The 20920-nt window shown below is 37.0% G+C and overlaps 1 protein-coding gene across 1 annotated transcript in view; it reads right to left on the bottom strand.

Annotated features, from left to right (window-relative positions):
• Positions 1-339: 339 nt before the first annotated feature.
• grm5b (glutamate receptor, metabotropic 5b) overlaps positions 340-20920 on the bottom strand; it is a 78403-nt gene continuing 57822 nt past the window's right edge. The window contains exons 4-8 of the mRNA XM_066699280.1: positions 16371-16617; positions 14109-14277; positions 13634-13760; positions 7729-8668; positions 340-3383 (exon numbers count right to left, since the gene is read on the bottom strand). Of these exons, the coding sequence (XP_066555377.1) occupies positions 2567-3383; positions 7729-8668; positions 13634-13760; positions 14109-14277; positions 16371-16617 (2300 nt within the window). The 3' untranslated portion in view covers positions 340-2566. The remainder of the gene's footprint in view (positions 3384-7728; positions 8669-13633; positions 13761-14108; positions 14278-16370; positions 16618-20920) is intronic.

Here is a 20920-nt window from a genome sequence, read left to right as displayed (position 1 = left end):
ATTTGGAACTGATTACCATTTATTTTGTTTTTCAGAACCCTCCCTAGGTTAAGATGATACTAACAGTGTTTTGTGTAACTCAGATACTTGGTATTTCCCAATTAAGTTTGACATTAAAATGTATTCTCTGTGATGAAAAAGCCAAGACTGCTTATACAATGAATTCATGATATTTGGCTTTAACACAATAAACTCATATTCCTGCTCATGTTTCTTCATAGAAACTTTTTCCCCATATGCACCTTTCAGACTTCTAATTTGCACAGTAAACATTTGAGTGTAAGATTGTGTAAAAAGTCTGTAGCTGTAGCTATATATATATTATTTGGAGGAGGAAGGGATCATAGGATAGTTTTATATATATATTGTGTAGAATAGTTTTGACAGTATAGCCTTTAAGACTTTCTATGGAGCATACAGAACATAAACATTTTCTTAAATACTTGTACAGAACAGCATTTGCATGTCAATACAACCACTACACACTGAATGTGCTCATCCTTACACAATATTGTAATTATGTAATCTTAGCAAACAGTTTCTTGCTTCACAGACATGTCTCAAAAACAATTGATTTCAAGCACCCTTCATAAACATTTCTGGTTTTAATATACAATAAATATATATTTAAAAAAATGGGATAGATATTTAATTGGTGAAGTTTTCATCAAAATTACACTGTTTACTAAAACATCTTATTGACATTCCAACGGCACGTTGTCACTGTGCTAAATATATGTGCTATATATTACTTTTTGAATGATGCGTATTGCTTTGATATGTTTCAAAATCTGTACTCACATATAAAAAAGGAATATCTGAAACAATAAGAACAAATTGAGCTATTTATTATACGAAAACACCAAAGCCTCCTTTTTGGCACAAATTGTTCTGTTTGTCATGTGAATTTTTGCAGTATATAATGACTATGGCCGGACAAACAAATTGTCATTTTCTTTTCACATTCATATAAATGTTATACATATATGTATATTGGTTATTATAATATAGTTTGAAAAATACATTTAAAGTTTTTGTAAAAGTTTTTTTTTTTTTTTTAATTAGCAAAGTAAACATGGACAACTGTCATTAGAATTGCAAATTAAAAATATTACTATTAGCATGCCCTTCATATTTACAGTAAATATGTAATGATAAGAGCCCTGTGTTATGCATGGCTTGGCTTTTTAAACTGTGCTTCAGTCATGCAAAACGCAGGCTCAAATAATGATAAATAGAAAAAGGAGTATTCTGTTTATTGGCATCTTGGTGATTAAAATGCATTTTCTGTAGTACAACCTTTAACATCCTTTAATCTTCTTAATTTCTTAGATTTACATTTTCATTTTTATACTCTATCATTATATTCCATTTTAGGAATAATTCTGTACAAGACCCACATTTTCTACAAAGGGGAAATTATGTTACTGCAGTCATAGTTGTTTCAAATACAGAAAAAGTATTTAAATAAAAAAGGCATGAACACAAATATCTTTGCTTTTTCATTGCACTCATCAGTATTTTGCTTCTAGGTGAACATGGTAAACACATATTCCTCACTTGTCTTGAGCTAAGATAGTTCATATTTCTGATGCGGAAACTTTTACTTTGTAACACGGATCTGCATCTGTAGGTTATGTTGTTCTGATTTAACTCAGCAAGGATGTGTGGTCCTGATAATTATTTTCCAAACACACACTGATGAAATGTACAGATAGTTTTGGTCCCAGATAGTTTGAGATTTTTTTATTTTTTTTTAGAAAATATACATTCAAACTTTCAATAAAATACGAAGGCTCACTTATGGAGAAAATTAAAGTAGAGGCAGAAGAAGAAGACGGAAAAGAAGAAGAAGACAGAGAAAAAGAAGAAGAAGAAGGAAAGCTTCATTTGACAAATGTTTTTTATGTACATGAAGTTTCTCATGGTTTTAAAGCAAAGCACTTTTTAATGTTTGATAACTTGCCAACAAGGCCCATCAAACCTCTTCATATTTACACCATGTGCCAGGCTGGACAAGTCTGCCTCCAAAAGGACACAGGATATTCTCCAATCAGCATGTAAATATTCAGTTGCAAGTTCAACAGTGCTGCAGTACACACAAGACAGCACTCACAAACTTGCTGACATTTTACATAACTTGCACATGTTCTATGCACATCAGGCGGCAACAAAACTATATACATATAGGCCAGATTGGAAAAGCAAGCCAGTCCTGAATTAGTCCATGGATGCCCAAATCAGAACAGCTGTAATTAGTTGAAAGCCCATGTTTGTGTAAGGCCACTACCAAATGAAACCCAAACTTGAATACTTCAATGTCAAAAACTGAATACTTTTTTAATCAAATGATATAAAATGATATTCATAAGTAGCTTCATCAGTTGGATTTAATACTCTTTGTTCCTTTTCATTTTGCACTTCAGCTACTGAATCCATGTAAACAAATTAACACAGTAGGTTTGTTTTCGTATTGATGGTGCCGTACAGTATGTCGGAGATTCAAGGATTCTTGGTACAGTGCGCTTGTTCTTGTTCATTTGTTTTCTTGTCTCGTTCACATGCTTCACAAGGAAGAGGAGCTCTGGCTGTAGTCTCTCAGCACCAGTTTGTCATATTTGGGGGACGAGGGGATGCAGAGGGCTGATTCGGACACGGGGGAGGTGGGGGAGGCACTCCCGGAGTCAATGGAGTCCCTGAAAGGAGAGGGAGGAGTGAGAGCCACCAGTTCCTCCAAGTCCGTTTTGACCGCAGAGGACTCTGAGGTGCCGTCTTTGATGCTGGTGGAGGAGGTCTTGCTGGCGGCCTGCGAGCGGCCGTTCACCTCGATGGCGGGGAGGGGCTGCACCTCCGCAAAGGTCGTCATGGTGGTGGGGAGCTGCATCTCCCGGGGAATCAGGAAGGGAGGGCAGATAGTCGTTGAGCTGGCAGCCGTGCCAGGAGGGGAGGTGGACAGCATCATGCTGTTGAGTTCGCTGATGTTGGCGGTGAAGCGGTTGACCACACAGCTGATCTGGTCCATCAGCGAGCCCTGGGAGGAGCTGCTCCGCTGGGCCTGCTCGGTCAGGTAGGACGGCACTTCCTCCTCCTTGCGACCCACCGAGGAGGCCCTCTGGCTCACCGTGCTGATGGGAGAAGGCGTCTGGGGCCGGTACTGGACGGGGTAGTGCTCCTCGGCTTCGGAGACCTCGTACAACATTTTGGCCCCCGTCTCTGGCATGATATCACTGCTGTAGCGGCTTTCCGAGCCTTTGGAAAAGGGCTTGATGACTGCAGTCTGGTTGCTCTCTCTCTTTTTGATGTGGACCGAGAGACGCTTCCAGAGGTGCTGTCCTCGGGTGCTCCTCTCATTCTGGGCCCAGGTCACTGACTTCCCGTTAGAGCTACATGGAAAATAATAGGGAAACACGTTTGCAAATGAGCAAATAACAAAGATATGGCTGAAGAGGAGCGAACATGATGATAGGTTTCTGTACCTAATCAATACTGTGGCAGCACCTTATCATGGGCAAGAGAATATAAAACAACATAGCATAGAGACAACTGGAGTCAGAACATCATTATGTTTTTAATAACTTTTTAAATGCCATATTCGTAACAGGGTAATAATCGCAATCCTGCAACAGAAAGTTAATGAAAATATCTCATTTAGGCCATTACAGACTCGGCGCAACGATGACACGCAGTAGCTTGACCCTCTAAAGGGTTTATCAGGAGGTTAATTAGACACACCAAGGTAATTAAGCTCATGGCTTAGCGTCAAATATGTCACACAGCTATGCATGCATAATAATATTTGTTCCAATCCTGGGATCTGAACTTTAGTTTGAAAGGTCAGAAACATTATGAAGCTTTAACAGACAAGATAAGTATTTTCTGACATTAGGTACATTTTTATAATTGTCCCTTAAAAGCAATAAGCTTCATGTCTGTCATGGAAAAAAAATCTAAATACCAAAAAGACTCCACGAACAAAGGCAAGAGAAAATGTGACCAATTTAACCGAAGATGAAAAAAGACATAACAACATGAGTTATGGGAATTGTTGCTTGAACAGAACTTCCCTTTTTACACTTTTATTAAAATGCTAACACAGATGTATTGGATTGCAGAAACCAGACTGCGAACTTCAAATCCACAGGGCTTTTTCTGATGAAGGAGTAGTTCTTTCTTGTGAACAATGTACCCTGCCACAACACTGACCCAATTTACTTCAAAATAGCTAGTAATAAATAGATAGATAGCTTTTACAATATTTATTCTGTGATTGCATTGTTGTGACTAATCTGCAGATAGCTACCTGTCTGGTATACTATACTGGTATACTATTAATTACATCGATTTTTATAAAGTTTATCAAATTAATATATTCCTTTTTGTTTGCTGTATCACTGGTTATCAGGTGTAACCCTCCTTTTGAAAACACTTTGAAAAACTAGTTTTACCCAACAAGTGGCAATACCTTTCCATGTGCATCCCTGGCAAAGGCTGATTATCAAACAGATTGACTGTCTGTCATTATCTATAAAACTGATCACTACTGCTTCAATAAATCATAATTTATATCATGAATCCCAATGGGAAGGAAAAAAAAAGTTTAAAATGTTGCCAAAGTCTTTAATTTGCTTTGGGAATCAATGCACATATTATCAGGATGATCGGCGGAAGGTCTACAGAGAGTTTTTTCATGGAGAGAGTCAATAATCATTCCAAGTAACATATAAACACAGCAGTCGGTGCAAGATTTGAACAAAACAAATCTTTGAAAGTAAATCTTTATGATATTAGAGAAGGATAAGATGAAAACATTCAAGAATCAGGGTTCCAGTTAAGACATACAGAAAGACAGACAGACACACCCTCAGACAAGTCAAGGGTGGAACATACAGCAAAGCTGAGTAAAAAAATGTTTTCGATGTTTATATATGATGTGGCAGAATACTTTCGCACATTTATACTCTCTGTCAAAGAATTGTTTTCTTGTTTTCCTTGCACTGTCATCTCTCGGCCTTTTTCAAAAAGGAAATCAGCTGATTGTCATGTTTCGAGAGGAGCGGTAATTAGACAATGCTTGAGAAAAAAAAAAACAAGACATAGACACACAATTCATTATTCCCAAATAACATGCTAATACCTTGCATATTAATTTTCAGATAATATGCAACTGAAAAGAATCTGAAAGTAATTTTGTTTTGATGAGCACAGTCTGATGAATGATTCTTTATCTACAGCTACACGGTACGGTTTGGCTGCCAGATTCAAATACTCCTGAGGCGCAGTTTCTTTTTATACCAATACAGAGTATAAGCTAAAGTTGTTCTGCATCATGTCACAATGCATTAACTAAAAAACTCTGTTATAACGATTATTTGTATTATTTCCTTAGGGAGCTCAACTCCCCAGGAAGTTAATTAATTCTCCCTGCTAGTCTTTCATCAACGGTGAACCGGGGTCAAGTCTGTCAGAAATGAAACAGCTCAGTTAGTTTGAATTACCTTCTTTCTGGACCTTTGTAATATTAAATACATACAATGCATTTGCGCCAATATGTTAGCAAAGAAGATGGCTGATACAGGCTATTCAAGCCTGTTAACAATCTAATAATTGATTATTATACACTGAAACTGTATGAATTCGCAGAAATGTTATCAATGCTGCACATGAAGCCAGTTTTCTCAGACGTAAAATCCATTACATTGAAAGAATGGCCTTAGACTGAAAGTAGTAAACACGGACTCTGCTTTTTATATATGTATATCGCTTTCTGAGACAGGCAGACAGTCATACGGTAAGACATTTATCTCCTATTGTGCGCTATTCTTCCCTGCTTCAGACAGGTTTGGTCTTTACCCAGAATGCATTTGTTCCTCAAAACACTTATTTTGCAGATTCTTCTTCTGAAAACAGGCTTAAATAAAATAAGAGTACTGCTCAAGACTGGTTGTCCCTTATTTCCACCACAAGCTTGATCGTGTAGCCTTGCAAAAAATAATTTGCAACATAGTTTTATGATGACATTGCATCAAATTTTAGGACAAGCCGGGGGAACAATGTCAATTGTAACACTGACATGATTTCCAGTATACCACAAACCGCAGTGTGTAGATAATGTTGCTCAATCATGATAGTATCATGTTGAAACAACTGTTTTCATCCCTCATAACCTCTTCTGTATCTGTATTGTTTAATCATAATTCTCATTCTTTTTCTTAATATTTGTGATTGATTAATACAAATTAAAATATAATGTAAGGCAATGTACTTACAGAGATTCTAAACACCTGTTACAGGTCCTTAGAGAACTTTTTAGGTCTTATTTTTTTACTTGTTTTCTTCTAAGAAGATCAGTTTTCTTATCTCCAACATGAAGGCTTATGTCTGGCAAGAATGAACCACTAAACTTAAAATGCCTCCAGCTGGTCCTGTATTATACCTAATTTAATTAATATTTAAAGACCACCTGCTGTGAGTTTGCTACACAGTGTTTTAAAAGTTGTTGCTCTGTCTTGTTGTTTCTAAATGTAACAGGCTTTGTATTTTGATACTCAATCTGAAATCATTTTTAAAGGCACTGAGAAACATGTATAATTGAACAGGTTTCTCAATGGGCTTCAATGCAAGGTTGCAGCCTTTCTCATGAAAGCTTTTGCCAGCCTGTAACTATATATTTTGCAACAGTGTAAAACGGCACAAGAAATATGTTGGCCAGCGGTAAAATATTATTAGTGATCAAGTGTGTCAAATGGTGTGTCTGAAAAGTGCTGTTACAAAAGTTCACACCTTTGCTAGTTTGTAGAGTCAGCCAAACAATCAACAAACACTGTCTGTACTGTGGTGGGAGTGGAATATGGGTGTGAATATTGTCCAGAGCTGTGCAAGGAGGAAAAATGACTGCTGAGTCACGACATCTCAGAGGGGGGAAGGGGGTTGTAGATTGGTAGAAGATCTTTATGTCAGAGCCTCCTTTGTAACATTTTAGTGCTTGGGGTCCCCTCTATGTGATTTATATTTATATTATTATTTAATACTTGCACTAGTGGGGTAGATACCCTTTGCGCCCTCTACCTTAATGATGCCGACCTTAATCACTTTTTTAACCTGAAAAGCTAAAACTTTGAGTTGTCCTCAGACAAACCTTTTGTGCATTTAAACTACAATAAGTGATTATGGGGCTATTATCCAGTCCAAGAAATGCAACATAAGGGATTCTGGATTTTTCCCCTCATGAGACGGCAAATCTGCAGCCATGTTTTAATTTCCTTTTGATGCCTGAAACAGAGATGGGCCTCGGGAAGAGCAACATAAAGATCATAAATATGCCACACAGTTCTAGTTCCACAATGAGACCCCCTAATGTAAGTTTACCTTGGCAGGAGTATTTCACTTTTAACATATAAAATATTACATTTTGCCATAGTTATACAATAGCTTCCTATGCATTCAATATACCTTCACTGTGCTTTGTACAACGGGAGCACAGGAGTACCACGATATACCCTTATAAACATTTGTAAGTCTTGTTTGCTACGGTATACAATGATTTATTCATGGTACAGTGTATTAAAGCCCATTGATGATGAACAAGTCAGAAACTACAGCAAAATGATGGTAAAACTTCAGAAAAACAATTTAATAGCTCAATGATCCTACCAAGGGCACAGACTTCACTTCACCAGATTCAAAGCCTTTCTTTGGATTGAAAGCACACCCGGTTGGGCCTGTTCTTACCTTAAAGTCTCCCCAGAAGAGCCCCTCCTTTTCCACAGGTTGACCAGGCTGCTGGAGCGGCTGGCGGCCGAGGAGGATTTGCCGTCTCCCACGTGCATGCGCACCACGGTGGAGGTGGTGAAGGCGCTGCGGACGTTCCTCTCCGGCTTGGCCAGGATGATGTAGACCTTTGGCACGAACATGCAGCCCAGGGCCACCGTGGCACTTAGGCTGACGGAGAAGCACATTGTGATGATCTTGTAGTTGCTGCCAAAGTAGATGGGCACGAAGGCCAGCCAGATGATACAGGTGGTGTACATGGTGAAGGCGATGTACTTCGCCTCGTTGAAGTTGGCTGGGACGTTTCTGGTCTTGAATGCGTAGAAGGTGCAGCTGAGGATCAGCAGCCCATTGTACCCCAATGGGGTCACCACCCCCAGGTTGGTGGTGTTGCAGATCAGGTTGACCTCTCGGATGCTGGGGTAGTCGTGGATCACCGCGGGGGGCTCCATGATGAAGAGGGCCACGATGATGCCTAGCTGAATGCAGATGAGGATGAAAGCGATGACCAGCTGGGCGCAGGCACTCATGAACCGTGGCTTTTTGGTGCAGATCTTCTTCTTGCTGCCCGCTAGTATCCTGGCAATGCGATTGGTTTTGGTGACCAGGGCAGAGTAGCTCATGGCTGGCGACAGTCCAATGCCAACTCTTTGAAGGTAGCAGTAGATGATGTGTGGTTTGGCAATGAGGCAGAAAGTACAAAGGTATCCCAGACAAATGCCCGCTAGAATAATGTAGCAGAGTTCTCGGCTAGAGGACTTGACCACAGGTGTGTCACGGTATACGATGAAGACACAAGTCACAAAAAAAGTTGCTAGCAGGCCTAGACAGGCAAAAACAACGGCAGCGATTGGCTCAGGGTCGCCCCATCGAAGAAACTCCACTGGTATGGGATCACAGCCTGCATGAGAGGGGAAGAGCAACAGATCCAAGATTAGTTGTTCAGCCCGTTCTAAATTAGTTTTAAACACAGCCTTCCAGGCTTTAGATAAGAGCAATTAATATAAAGGACAATTCTAATTAGGCTGTCACTTAATGTGCGTGTTAATAAACTACAAGAATCAGTTCAAAACCGGAAGGATCCAAAATAACAGAAAAAACTGAATAGGATTTCTGATATTCTGCTGAATTGTTTCTACAAAATTGAAATACAGTCAAATCTATGTTTTCATACTTTATTTTTAATTCTGCATCACTAATCAAAGATAATCTGTACATTTCACCATAATTACCAAGGCATTAAAAATCCAGGATTCATCATTTTTTAATAGAAGCTGCAAACCTGTAACTGTTTTCAGAATTGATTGAATGACTCTTTAGTATTATGTCAAAATATCAACATGTTCCCTTAATCTTGTTTAAATATCCATTAAGCTATACGAATGTAGTCAGATATTTTCTTGTTTGTTTTTCATCTTCTTGGTCAAATTAATTTGCTTCTTCACCTTTCTCCCCTTTGTGCTGAACTCTAATTTGCATATACCTTGTAAGCAGAAGAGCTAATCACATATTAATGCTTCATTGCTCTTACTTCTTTTGTGAAAGCAAATTGAAACAGGATTGTATTTGCTCTTAGATAGCACCATGACGAGCATAGCAAAAGCAGCATGCCAGGAATTAGAATTACAAACAACTTGTTAACACATTTTGTTTTTTTAATGGAACTTACTTACTATTAGTCATACTGAGGAGGAATGTTTAATTCTCTAAAGTCAATGGTACATAACAGAGAAACTGTGCACTCATTAAAATAAATTAGAACAATCTCTAAAGTTATTTGTAAGACATTCATCTGGTTAAATTAAAATATTGCCCACTTACATTTTTGAATATATATATAAAACAAATCTAATCTGGCAATAGTATCATTTTCAACCAGTATAATTTACTTTGGATGTTCATTGTTTGATTGTTATTGTGTCTTTGCCTTGTAAAAAAGGTTAAATAGTAATTATATTGGGTATAGTGAAGCCGATTTACTGATTCAAGAGCATGACAATATTAAATTAAAATTATTATGATTATGTTATTGTGCTTATAAAGACCATATACAGCATATTAATACAATCTTCTTAAATATCCTCTAAGTATATGAAAAAAATGAAGAAAAAGACCCAAAAAAGTGTGCAGTCTTGCTAAACACTCCACGACTTTACTCCCTTCTCCAGCTTCTCATTGTATCCTGAATGCATATGATGGATGAAAGTCAACTGCACTCACTTGCATCACCAACCGAATGGGATCATATTAAAACGAAAATGAAAAAAGTAATGGATTGATGCAGATTGCATGAGACATTTTAAAAGCAACATTGTTCTCTATTGTTTTCCATTTAGTTCGTTAGCTGTGGCTTGTCAAGGCTATTTATTTCAGAGCCCATTTCTAACAACGAGCTTGCAAACTTAAAGGAAATGAAAAGTCCATGTTAAGTTGATGTATCATAATCTTTCAATTGGACCTCAAAATATAGTTATCATTTTATAATAGTACAGTCAAATAACTGTGTACCCTTTTGAAAGCCTATGGACAATTTTATTATAGTTTGGGGCAGGATTTTCCCCATAGAGAAAGTTTAGGATTTTAGAAAGTATTAAAGAAATCAAGAAATTAGTCCTTTTCTACTACAGTACAATAAACACATTCTCACACTTATTATTATTTTTTAAATTGATTACTTGATCAATTAATGTAAACAAGCATGTAAATTACAATAATATGGATCTAACTGTTAATGATAAACTGATAACAATCTTAATATATTCAATGAATTACTAATGTAATCCTCTCCATCCCGTGAGCAAGATGAAATTCACAGATACCTCTCAATACCGTTTTTAATGACATGCTAATAAAGGTATCATTGAGTTTATTTGTCAAAAAGCAAATGTGAACCGACTGTTTCATGTAATCTAAATACACTACAAACCATTAATTGTAACAGCAGCTCAGAGGATTCTTAAAGGCTACTTCTTTTTATCATTTTAGCAAACGGTATGATAGAAAAGCACTTATAATTATCAGCACCCCAGATAATGAGATCTGAGAAAATTACATTAACATTTTTACTCCCAGTCCTATTAGAAAATCTAGTGAAACAATTAACAAGTCATTTACCTAAAAGTGTTGGTCGCTTCCATTATTTGTTGTATTGGCTGTTAATCGTGACAGTGTCTTACCGCTTTTGTCTGCATGCACCAGTAAACATCGCAGTGGGGTAATGAATGCTGGCCATAGTAAGGCAATTGTTTAAGCAATATGAATGCACTTTGTTTCCTGTTTTTAACGGAGGTAATGTGAAATAAACTGCATTTGCACCCTGTTGTTTTCAATCAAGAAACACACAGTGAGGGCCATGCCATTAAAATGAAATCCCTTGTAGAAAAAACTGCAAATTAAAAGTAGTAACATTTTGTCAGCAAAGTTTTTTCACATGTTAATGTGAAATTAGAAAACTAATTATTATTATTATTATTTAAAGTAAACAAGGTATTGGAAAATATTTCAGAAATCAAATTCTACATAAACAGATCACTACTATATAACAGTCTACTATATCTGGTTTAGAAAAAGGTCACCCATTTGGACTGCATGAGTGAATGACAGTTCAGATCCTAACACTGTGTAATTCTTCCACACTGAGGATTTTGGGGACTGAAGCCGTTAAATTATAACAATCGTAGTATCATCGGCTATGGCAACAGTGGAGGTCTCAGCATTGCCCAATTCTATTGCTAGTTCATCACAGACAAGTCAATTAATGTAACAAGATTTCCTTGATTAAGTAATTTGAACATAAACAAATAATTTGCTCACTCTTGTGGTGGCAGTCTCAGAGGATTGAAACGAGGTCAGGAAGCGCGGTGTTCGCTTTGCCACAGACATGCTGTTCTCGCCATAATTGTATCAAATGGCATTCGCTCAGGGGCTTCAAATTTAGATAATCAATTTATGTTTCATTACATGAAAATTCCCTTGCAATTAGTTCACAGATATTCACAGAGCACACGTCTGCCTCTATGAAAATAGACATTAAATCCACCTTCATTTTTCTCTCTCAAGTATAGTATCGTGGCTTGAAAAAATCAAACAACCAAAAAAACTGTTGTACACACAACATACATTATAATTCTAAGGAAGTTCATTTAAACCCATCCACAATGTAATCCCACTCAAAGACCAATCTCTGAATGTACAAAAATGTCTCTATTTTCTGCCTGAAAATGTGTCAAAACATTCAAGAGCTTATGTAATGAATGCCTCTCTCCTCTCTCAGTTGTAGTGGTGCTCTCAAAGCCACCGTGTATCGGTTCTTTGAAGACACTTATGAAGCCTGCTCATTTTCAGGTGTGCCAAGTGAAAACAAGAACCACCCCCGAATACTGTCATTTTCTTCCTCTCAGTGCAGCCGATGAACAGCCACTGGGACGTGGCAGCCGGGAGGCTTCACCACAGTGCTGCCCATATTTGGTCAGTGCTCTGGAATTGGTGGTGAGGCAAATGAACACCAGCTGATTCGACTGTCAACGGCCTAGAGGAGCCAGCAGAGCTGCGGAGAAGCAGTCTCAGGTCCTCACTGGAGAAACAGCAGTGACAGCCCGACACAGCTGTGATCTGAGTGTGTGGCCTCCAGATTACTCTATTCATCCTGCTCTTTCTGACATGCCACTTTTGTCAGTGGAAGCAGACCTCCCACTGATACACCTCTATCTATTGAACACGCCAGGCTTTTAGGATGCTGGTATATGTGTAATTGCACATTTGTTTTTTTTAATATAATCTGTTATGCAAGTGTTACTACATAACAGGCTACAGTGTAGTACATGCTTTATCTACTCCTTGTTATTATTAACATTACCGTTGGTCATTGATGTTTGTTGTATTATAAGTACTATTAGCAGGAGCAGTAGTAATAATACAATACAAAACTATAAAAGCACACAACATGATTATTCAAACATCTATGACAGACTGTGCTCTAGTCTTCTGCTGCAGTCATGTTACTTTCCCATTCCCAAAGACTTAGTTTACTGCTGAGTTTGGGAGAGAGCAATTTATGTTTGAATAATCCTTACACTGTCTGCTTGCTCAATACAGAAAGTGATGCTATGATTTCTAAAAGACAAACTATGGTTTAGTCTGTTAGACTTACAACCATTATTATATTTCTGTGTGGCAAAGAATATTGTTAAACGCCCCCTCATCCCAGCAATATGTGAGATAGATTATATAATGTTCACAGTTACATAAGCCACATTCAAATAATACAATACATAACATACATTGTTGTTGATATTGTTAATCTCCTACTATTAAAAACATTTGGGTATCCCCAACACACACACAAAAAAGGTTAACTTGATAAATATAAAGTGAGGGTGTTTAATAATAATGAATTAATTCATGAATTAACAAACAAACATATACATGAAAAAAACTATTAACAAGATGTTTGTAGCAACTGTGTTGAATCATGCAAAACAGAACCCACAATAAAACAGATATTAATAAATAAATCCTTGATTGTGGCTATAACAAGCATCCATTTCTATAACAAGACCGAACCAGATTTAAGTGTCTTAATTATCTGGATTCAACATTCATCAGTCTTCAAAATATTTCACGAGAAATCACTGAAATGTTTCAGGGCATGACTTTAAGTTGGGATCATGAATATTTCCCTCATTAGCAACATCCAAAAATACTTTCAATCTCAACCTTAGGTATGTGGTATGGTAAATTAAACCAAAGGTTTCAGTTTTGACCTAAATTTGAGAAGGGTCTAATTTGAGCAAGTCTTCATCATTTTTATATGGCAGAGTCAGGACATGCTATGTGTAATGAAGTCCCTGACAACTCCATCCATTACCTGTGAGATCATCAGTGGGCCAGGAGCCGAGCAGGCAAGCCCTACAGGTGTATTCATCAAAGACAAATTCATTCTCTTTGCACGGAGTGCAGGTCCAGCAACAGCTCACTTCACCCTTGCGGATAACCTAGGCAGAAAATTAAAGGCTGATTGAGATAGCAGCATAGTACATTGCCTAACTTATCACAAGCTCACTGACTCCTGCGGGTATGAGACAGGGACATAAGTAGCAGAGGCCTGAATGACATCTAACTGTCAGCCTCCTCTCCCCTCCATGAGAGTGAGGAACTTCAAATGATCAGTTCATAACTAGAGAGAATTAAACAGACAGAAAGACTGCTGGCCAGCTGCACAGAAGTCACTTAAAGGGTGGTACACGAATTCTATGAGCATTGTAAGGGTGTAAGACACAGGCGCTGGACATTTTTTCTAGACTTAAGAACAATGCACATTCATATCATGCATGCTACCTTACCTTTATTTGCCCCTTGTCACAAGGTTCACTGCAGACAGATTTGATTATTGTGTTTCTGCTTGACCAGATCTCATCATCATCCATCTTTAGTCCACTATTGTCCCAACTTCCAACATTGATGTAGTTATAGCTGTCCTTCCCCGTTTTCTTAAAATTCATGATCTCATATCTGTGAGAAAAAATTCAATTAAGTTTGAAATAAAATGTTCACGGAGGAACCTTTTTAGAGATATATACTCCTCAAAAAGAAAAAGTGAGAAATTTTACAGGTGCCAGAGACATTATTTTGGACTGTGCTGGCATTGAACCAGTATAAAGCAATACATCAAAACACACCCTGTGGTGGTTTTGCATAACCAACTAACCATCTTTCAGCAGTGTGAAGTGTAAAGCAGTACTGAGAAGCTTTCTAGTCCTTGGATATCCAAAGGAAATATACACTGATCAAAAATATCAAAGCAACATGAAACAAATTAAAAGATTTTACGGAGTTACAGTTCTTATAAGGAAATCAGTCAATTTAAATATATTCATTAGGACCTAATCTATGGACTTTAAGTCTCAAGTTTTGAGGGAGCGTGTGATTGGCAGCTGACTGCAGGAATGTGCACCAGAGCTGCAGCCAGGTCAAGACCATGGTGAGGACGATGAGCCACAGATGAGCATCCCTGAGATTCTTTCTGACAGTTTGTGCAGAAATGTTTTGGTTGTGCAAACCCGCAGTGTCTTCAGCTGTCCGGGTGTCTGGTCTCAGACAATCCCACAGGTGAAGTAGCCGGATGTGGAGTCCTGGGCTGGCCTGGTTACACGTGGTCTACAGTTATGAGGCTGGTTGGACATACTGCCAAATTCTCTAAAATGACGTTGGGGGTGGCTATGGCAGAGAAATTTATATTCAATTCAATTCAATTCAAGTCAGTATACCTACTGCATGTTCCCTCAAAACTTGAGACATCTATTGCACTGTGTTGTGTGGCAAAACTACACATTTTAGAGTGGCTTTTGATTGTCCCCAGTAGTGCTTGGCAATTGCAAGGCACCACATGATATGATATAATCACGATACATAGGTGCCAATACAATATGTATTGCGATTTTCACAATCCTCATGGTTCTATGTGTATTGTGATTCGATATTGTGATTTATTGCTTATTTTCATCATTGAACCATTGCAAACTGTTAAATACATTTAATAATATAATAAAACCATTAATTAAATGTTCTTAGAAACATTCTAAGATTTAATAAGAAATTAAATGTGAATGTACAAAATCTTTAGTATAAGATATGCCTCAATAGAGACTGAACAGCAACAAACAGCCATAGTAAGCTGAGCTGAGCTGTTATAAGTCAATGTAACAGTAACAACATTTAACCATAACCATTGTACAACTGTTGAACAATGCATATGGACTGAAGAAGACTTAACAAGTACATTGTAGGTGCATTGTGCCTTTGGGCATTTCACTGATAATATTTAAATAAACAAAATACATGCTGCAACATTCAGCCATTTCAAATTATAAAAAGTTACATTTATTGAAAAATTGTGGTTTTTAAACTAACTTTATTTTTACATGACATGATTTGCACATGGCATAGGACATGTCTAGTTCTTTCTTCCTTTCAATGTAGTATAATACAAAGTGAGCCCATACTTTAGATTTAAAAGTTCTGAGAGGAGCTCAAATAGCATTGGCGTCAGCCATGTTTTGGAACTGAGACCACTGTCTAAAGCGGATACACCACAGATCTAGAATACACAGTCAAAATCTGTGTTCATTCCATCAAAAGGAACATTGCGCCATCTATAGTATTGGAATAATAATAAAAATAATATGACAGCATTTAATAGCTTGAAAATGCAAGCAAAATATCAATTTGTGGAGACAGAGGATCGATTTTAATATCATCAAACTAATATCGTGATATTACACTATATCGATTTCCCCCCCATCCCCAGTCCCCAGTTCAAGGATCACCTGTGCAGTGATCATGTTGTTTATTCATCTTAGTTGGAAGAAATGTTCACTTTCAGAGATGTGAACAAATATGTGCACAACATATGAGAGAAAAGCTTTTTGTGCATATGGAAAATGTCTGGGCTCTTTCATTTAAGTTTATATTTTTCTTCAGTCTATAAATAAAACAATCATATGTTAATCATGCAATTATTCATATAAAATACTATTATGAAGTATAAAAACATCCACTGAAATAAACACTCATTTTATATTTGCTTCTCTTTCAATGCTTCTCACCTTCCTGGTGAATCTCCATTCTCATCAAACAAGATGCCTTCCCCAGAGACCCCTGTGAAGTTTGTCTTCATTAGGAAGTCCAGCAGTTTTCTGCCATCGATGGGCTTCATAGAGTCACAGAGACCAGCAAATCCCGGGCACAAGGACTGCTGCATGTTGTGTAGTCCGTACGCCATGGAGTATATGGCATTGATGACAAAGCCCATTTTGGTGTCTTGGACATAGTGCTGCTTTAATGATTCTTTCTCTGAGAATAAATTAATCACAATAAAGTATTTAAAAAATGTAATGTAAGTAAACAATGCCTAATGGGAGACAGGATATCAGACATTGAAATCGAAAAATTATCTACGTTTTACTTTACAGGATGTTGCAAATTTGTTGTGCCATAATGAAAAGCAATACACATCTTTTCAGACTCTACTCGTAATTTAGTCATTCATTCTCCTGTAAGATTGCACTTTATGTTTTATCATACTACTTGCCTTACGTTAGTGTTATTTTGATTTCCCCTGTGCTCCTTTTCCCTTGGCCCTTGACTGTGACCTAACATCTTGTCTGTACTCGGCTTTTACAATCCAGGATGTAAGACCTCATATATTGTATACACTTGTGTAAATTGGAATTTGTAAAATGTATTATGCTTTGAATTGCACTGTATTATGTAAATTGGAATTTGTAATGGTTCACCCTGGAGTTGAGCACTCATACGAAAACATCAAAATTCTGTTTTCAGGGCATTGTACTTTGTTGCAGTTGCATGGAAATAATTAAATAAGTTCTTTTAATAAAGTTTTTGAGCTATTTTGAAAACTTGTGCGCTCGCTTGTTTTTCTTATTGCTGCCTGAGTTGAACGCAAAGCTGAACCATTTTGAAATGTAATGTGAGGCGCTGATTGATTTGCAACTGACTATTGAAAATAAAAATGATATACAGCTCTGGAAAAAATTAAGAGACCACTGCAAATGTTTCTTAAATCAACATCTCTACATGTATGGCAGCCATTCCATTCCAGTCATATTTTTATTTGGAATTTGGGAGAAATGTTGTCAGTAGTTTATAGCTTTAAACAAAAATGTTGATTTTACCGAAACACATACCTATAAATAATAAAAACAGAGAAACTGATAATTTTGCAGTGGTCTCTTAATTTTTTCCAGAGCTGTATATGTAGTTTGTATTGAGAGAGAGAGAGAGAGAGAGAGAGAGAGAGAGAGATTAAAAAAAACCTAACTAGAAACACATAAAATAGTGTCAGACTGAGTGATTGAGGTTACAACCAATGTTGCTCTCCTCATTAGACTAATTTACTCTGATCTGGGTGTGTTTTCGTGCTGTGACCATTTCATCAGGTTGTATGTTTTTCACTGGACCCAGAGGTCACAAATCAACTGAACCAGTGAACCCAGTAGAGACTTGGTTCTCGGTTCATGGTCGTAACCAGAGGTATTGTGGGATACTTTTACGGCTTTGCAAATGTCTTAGGTGAAATTTGAGTCTTGACATGCTCCAGCAAAGTTAAATTAACTAAATGTAATGAAAAATAAACATGACATATTACATTATTGTGTATATCTATACCAAAATGTGTGTTTTTTTTTAAGTTTCACATTACTGCCGTGAAATATAATTAAATCACTTGAAACAAACTAGTCTGGCTAGGGCCGGACTGTCCTGGTTCTGCTGCTCTAAAGCGATTGCTGCTTCTTACTGATTCAGACATGTCTCTAGTTTGATTGCATGTTAATAGATGGAGACCAACTGACTGTGGGGGTTTCGTTGGGGGTGAACCATGCCTATAATCCCGCCCCATATGTTAATCTGATCCAGGCTCCTCGCATACATTGTATTTAATGTTGTCACTCTTCATGTGGAGCCATCGTGTAAATCAGAACACTGACGCACTGCAATGCAATGTGTGTATTGCATTTAATTCATTCACTACCATCACACTGCTGCAATGCAAAACATTATTATTACATTTAATTGTGGCATTAAAATACTACGATGCTATAAAGCAATTCAGCAGGGTTAAAACACAAAAATAACCTTGTATTGATTAACAACATGTATATTGCTTTTCATTATGGCACAACAAATTTGCAACATCCTGTAAAGCAAAATGCCAATAATTTTTCAATTTCAACATATGCATTGTGTTTAATTTTGGCACTAGAAAGCTTCCATAGTAAAACAGGGAATATGGAGAGAAATGCAAATAAAAGAGAAAAGAAGAAGTAGAAGTAATATGTCATTCAACAAAACCTCTTCTGCATAACATCCTAGAGTGAAGGTGATAGCAGATGAGGAAGGAAGAGCAATCTTATAAAAAGCGATGCAACAACATTACATCCAGTCTTCTCAATGACAGTCCAGGGAATTTGATTGAGTTGTTCTCCATAAGAGCACTACATTATGTATTTCAACTGGAAAAGAGCAACACACCATCTGCAAAATCACTGATAATCCTCTCAGTATCAATTGGCAGGAAGGATATTCTCCTAATGTTGAAGGATCAAGACAATTCACCTGTTGTTATAGTAAGTGGAGTGTTTTGTAACATGTTCACCTTTTTACTAATTTAAAAGGCAAGTTGTTATTTTATAGCCACTTCCTGCTTGAATGTTTAGTCAGCAGTGGGCACGAAGTGAGCATAAAACAAGGGTTTGTTGAGTTGAGTTTTTAATTGAGATTTGATATTTTCACAACATTTTAATATTGAATAAGTCTCCATGGCTTTAGCAGCTTTTCCAGCTTATTAATGTAAAATGGTGTTTTCATTTGATAAAGCTACAGAAAATTATACCATATGGAGTGGAAACTTGCAAAAACATAGCAATACGGGGTCTGTGAGGACAACCTAAAGCAAGCAAAGCACGCCTTTCTGTTTATCTCTAAGTACAAGAGGTGGCAGTTCAGAAAAAATGTAGATGGAAACAAACAAAAAAACAAATGTTGCCTCAATATGCTTAGTTCAACAGAAATCAAGCTCAGCACAGAAGTGTTCATGGGCTTTGAAAGGACTAATGTAGTCTGCCTCTAACCATGATATATGCTTCAGACAATGCAGTGTAAAACTTAGGCCATATCAAAGCTTCCCTGATCACAAATTACAAACCTGTACCCAAAAGGGGTTTATTTAATTTCCAGGGTCTTTTTTCTCACTACTTATAAATAAAAACATTACAGGGTATGGGTTTCTCATTTGCCATTTGCTTGTAGGTCTTCTTTTTTTCCTTCCACTAGGTCCTAGTCTTAGTAAATTATCATGCTTTTCTTCCAGTTTAACTGCATGTATTGTATGTTAATTGACTAAAGAATCTCTCTCTCGCTCTCTCTTTATATATATATATATATATATATATATATATATATAGTCATACACGTATATACATATTGTGCTCATAACATATTAAAGAAAACAACAATAGTTTTCTAGCATTGCACTCTTACCAGATCAAAGTCTCTTTACACAGTAAGCAGAAGCTGTACTCAGACATTTGGCTGGGTGAATTAAATGCAGGAGGAAATGAGGGATGAGGAAAATGTCACAATAGGAAAGCATGAACAGTTCTTGTTTAATTATCCATGATGGCAGAATAGCAGAATAGCACTCTGTCCAAGTCTGGGGAGTTTCCATAGTACAAGCAGGCTGGTTTAGCACTGTACCGGTCACAATAATTTAAAAACATCATTTATTACAATAACCCGGTTACATGAGGATATTAATATTTTGGTTTTGAATGGGAAGAAGCTTATTACAAAGCCCTGTGCAGAGGACTTCAAATTGCATTAAACATGAAAATATTCAATCCATTATTCAATGTCGAAAATTACATTTCTATTCAAAAGGTGTCATTAGTGCCAAAGCCTTTGAACCAGTGTTCACAGGAAACGGTAAACGAACAGTCTAAGAGAAGCTGCATATGCAAATAACATGTTTTATGTTCATAGAAATTAAAACAAAAAACATCAGAATAAATTAACTGACAAAATGAATCTCGTCTAGAAGAGGACTGGGGAATGCTCATCTTTCTGGTTAACAGTGTGAATGAGACGTATCTCACCCAAGACAATGATAAAACACAGCTGCACCACAAGGCTTGCGCTCCATAATTAACATTAAAAAAGCTAGCATAACACTTTATCGAGCAGTCGAGCAGAGTTCTTGTTGGATGTTTTGATTACATTTCAAAATAGTGCAACAGGAAGCAGCTTTGATTGACCAGATACTCAATTGCGCTTAATTTCTATATTTATATTTCTCTCAAGGAACTTTCAAGCTTTGCCTCAGGTCTGGTGAGAGATGTACTTTTAGGGTCTGATTTTCCAAATCTGGTAATTAATTGACTAATGATAAAGAGTAGCACATATTTTTATTAGAGTTACTGTCACATACTGACAGCTTATTTTCTCACTCAAAATGAGAAATCTTAATTTGAAGCACTGCAAAAATAGAAAGAAATAAAATAAAATAAATGCTGGTCTGACTCATGTGTAAATCATTGACCAACTTTGGAAAATAATGACATTAGTGTAAAGTTCACCA

This window comes from Amia ocellicauda, chromosome 3, assembly GCF_036373705.1.
Source record: "Amia ocellicauda isolate fAmiCal2 chromosome 3, fAmiCal2.hap1, whole genome shotgun sequence".
Classification (NCBI taxonomy): Eukaryota; Metazoa; Chordata; class Actinopteri; order Amiiformes; family Amiidae; genus Amia; species Amia ocellicauda.
Note: the sequence above shows the minus strand (reverse complement) of the source record. Positions and strands in the feature narration are given on the sequence as shown.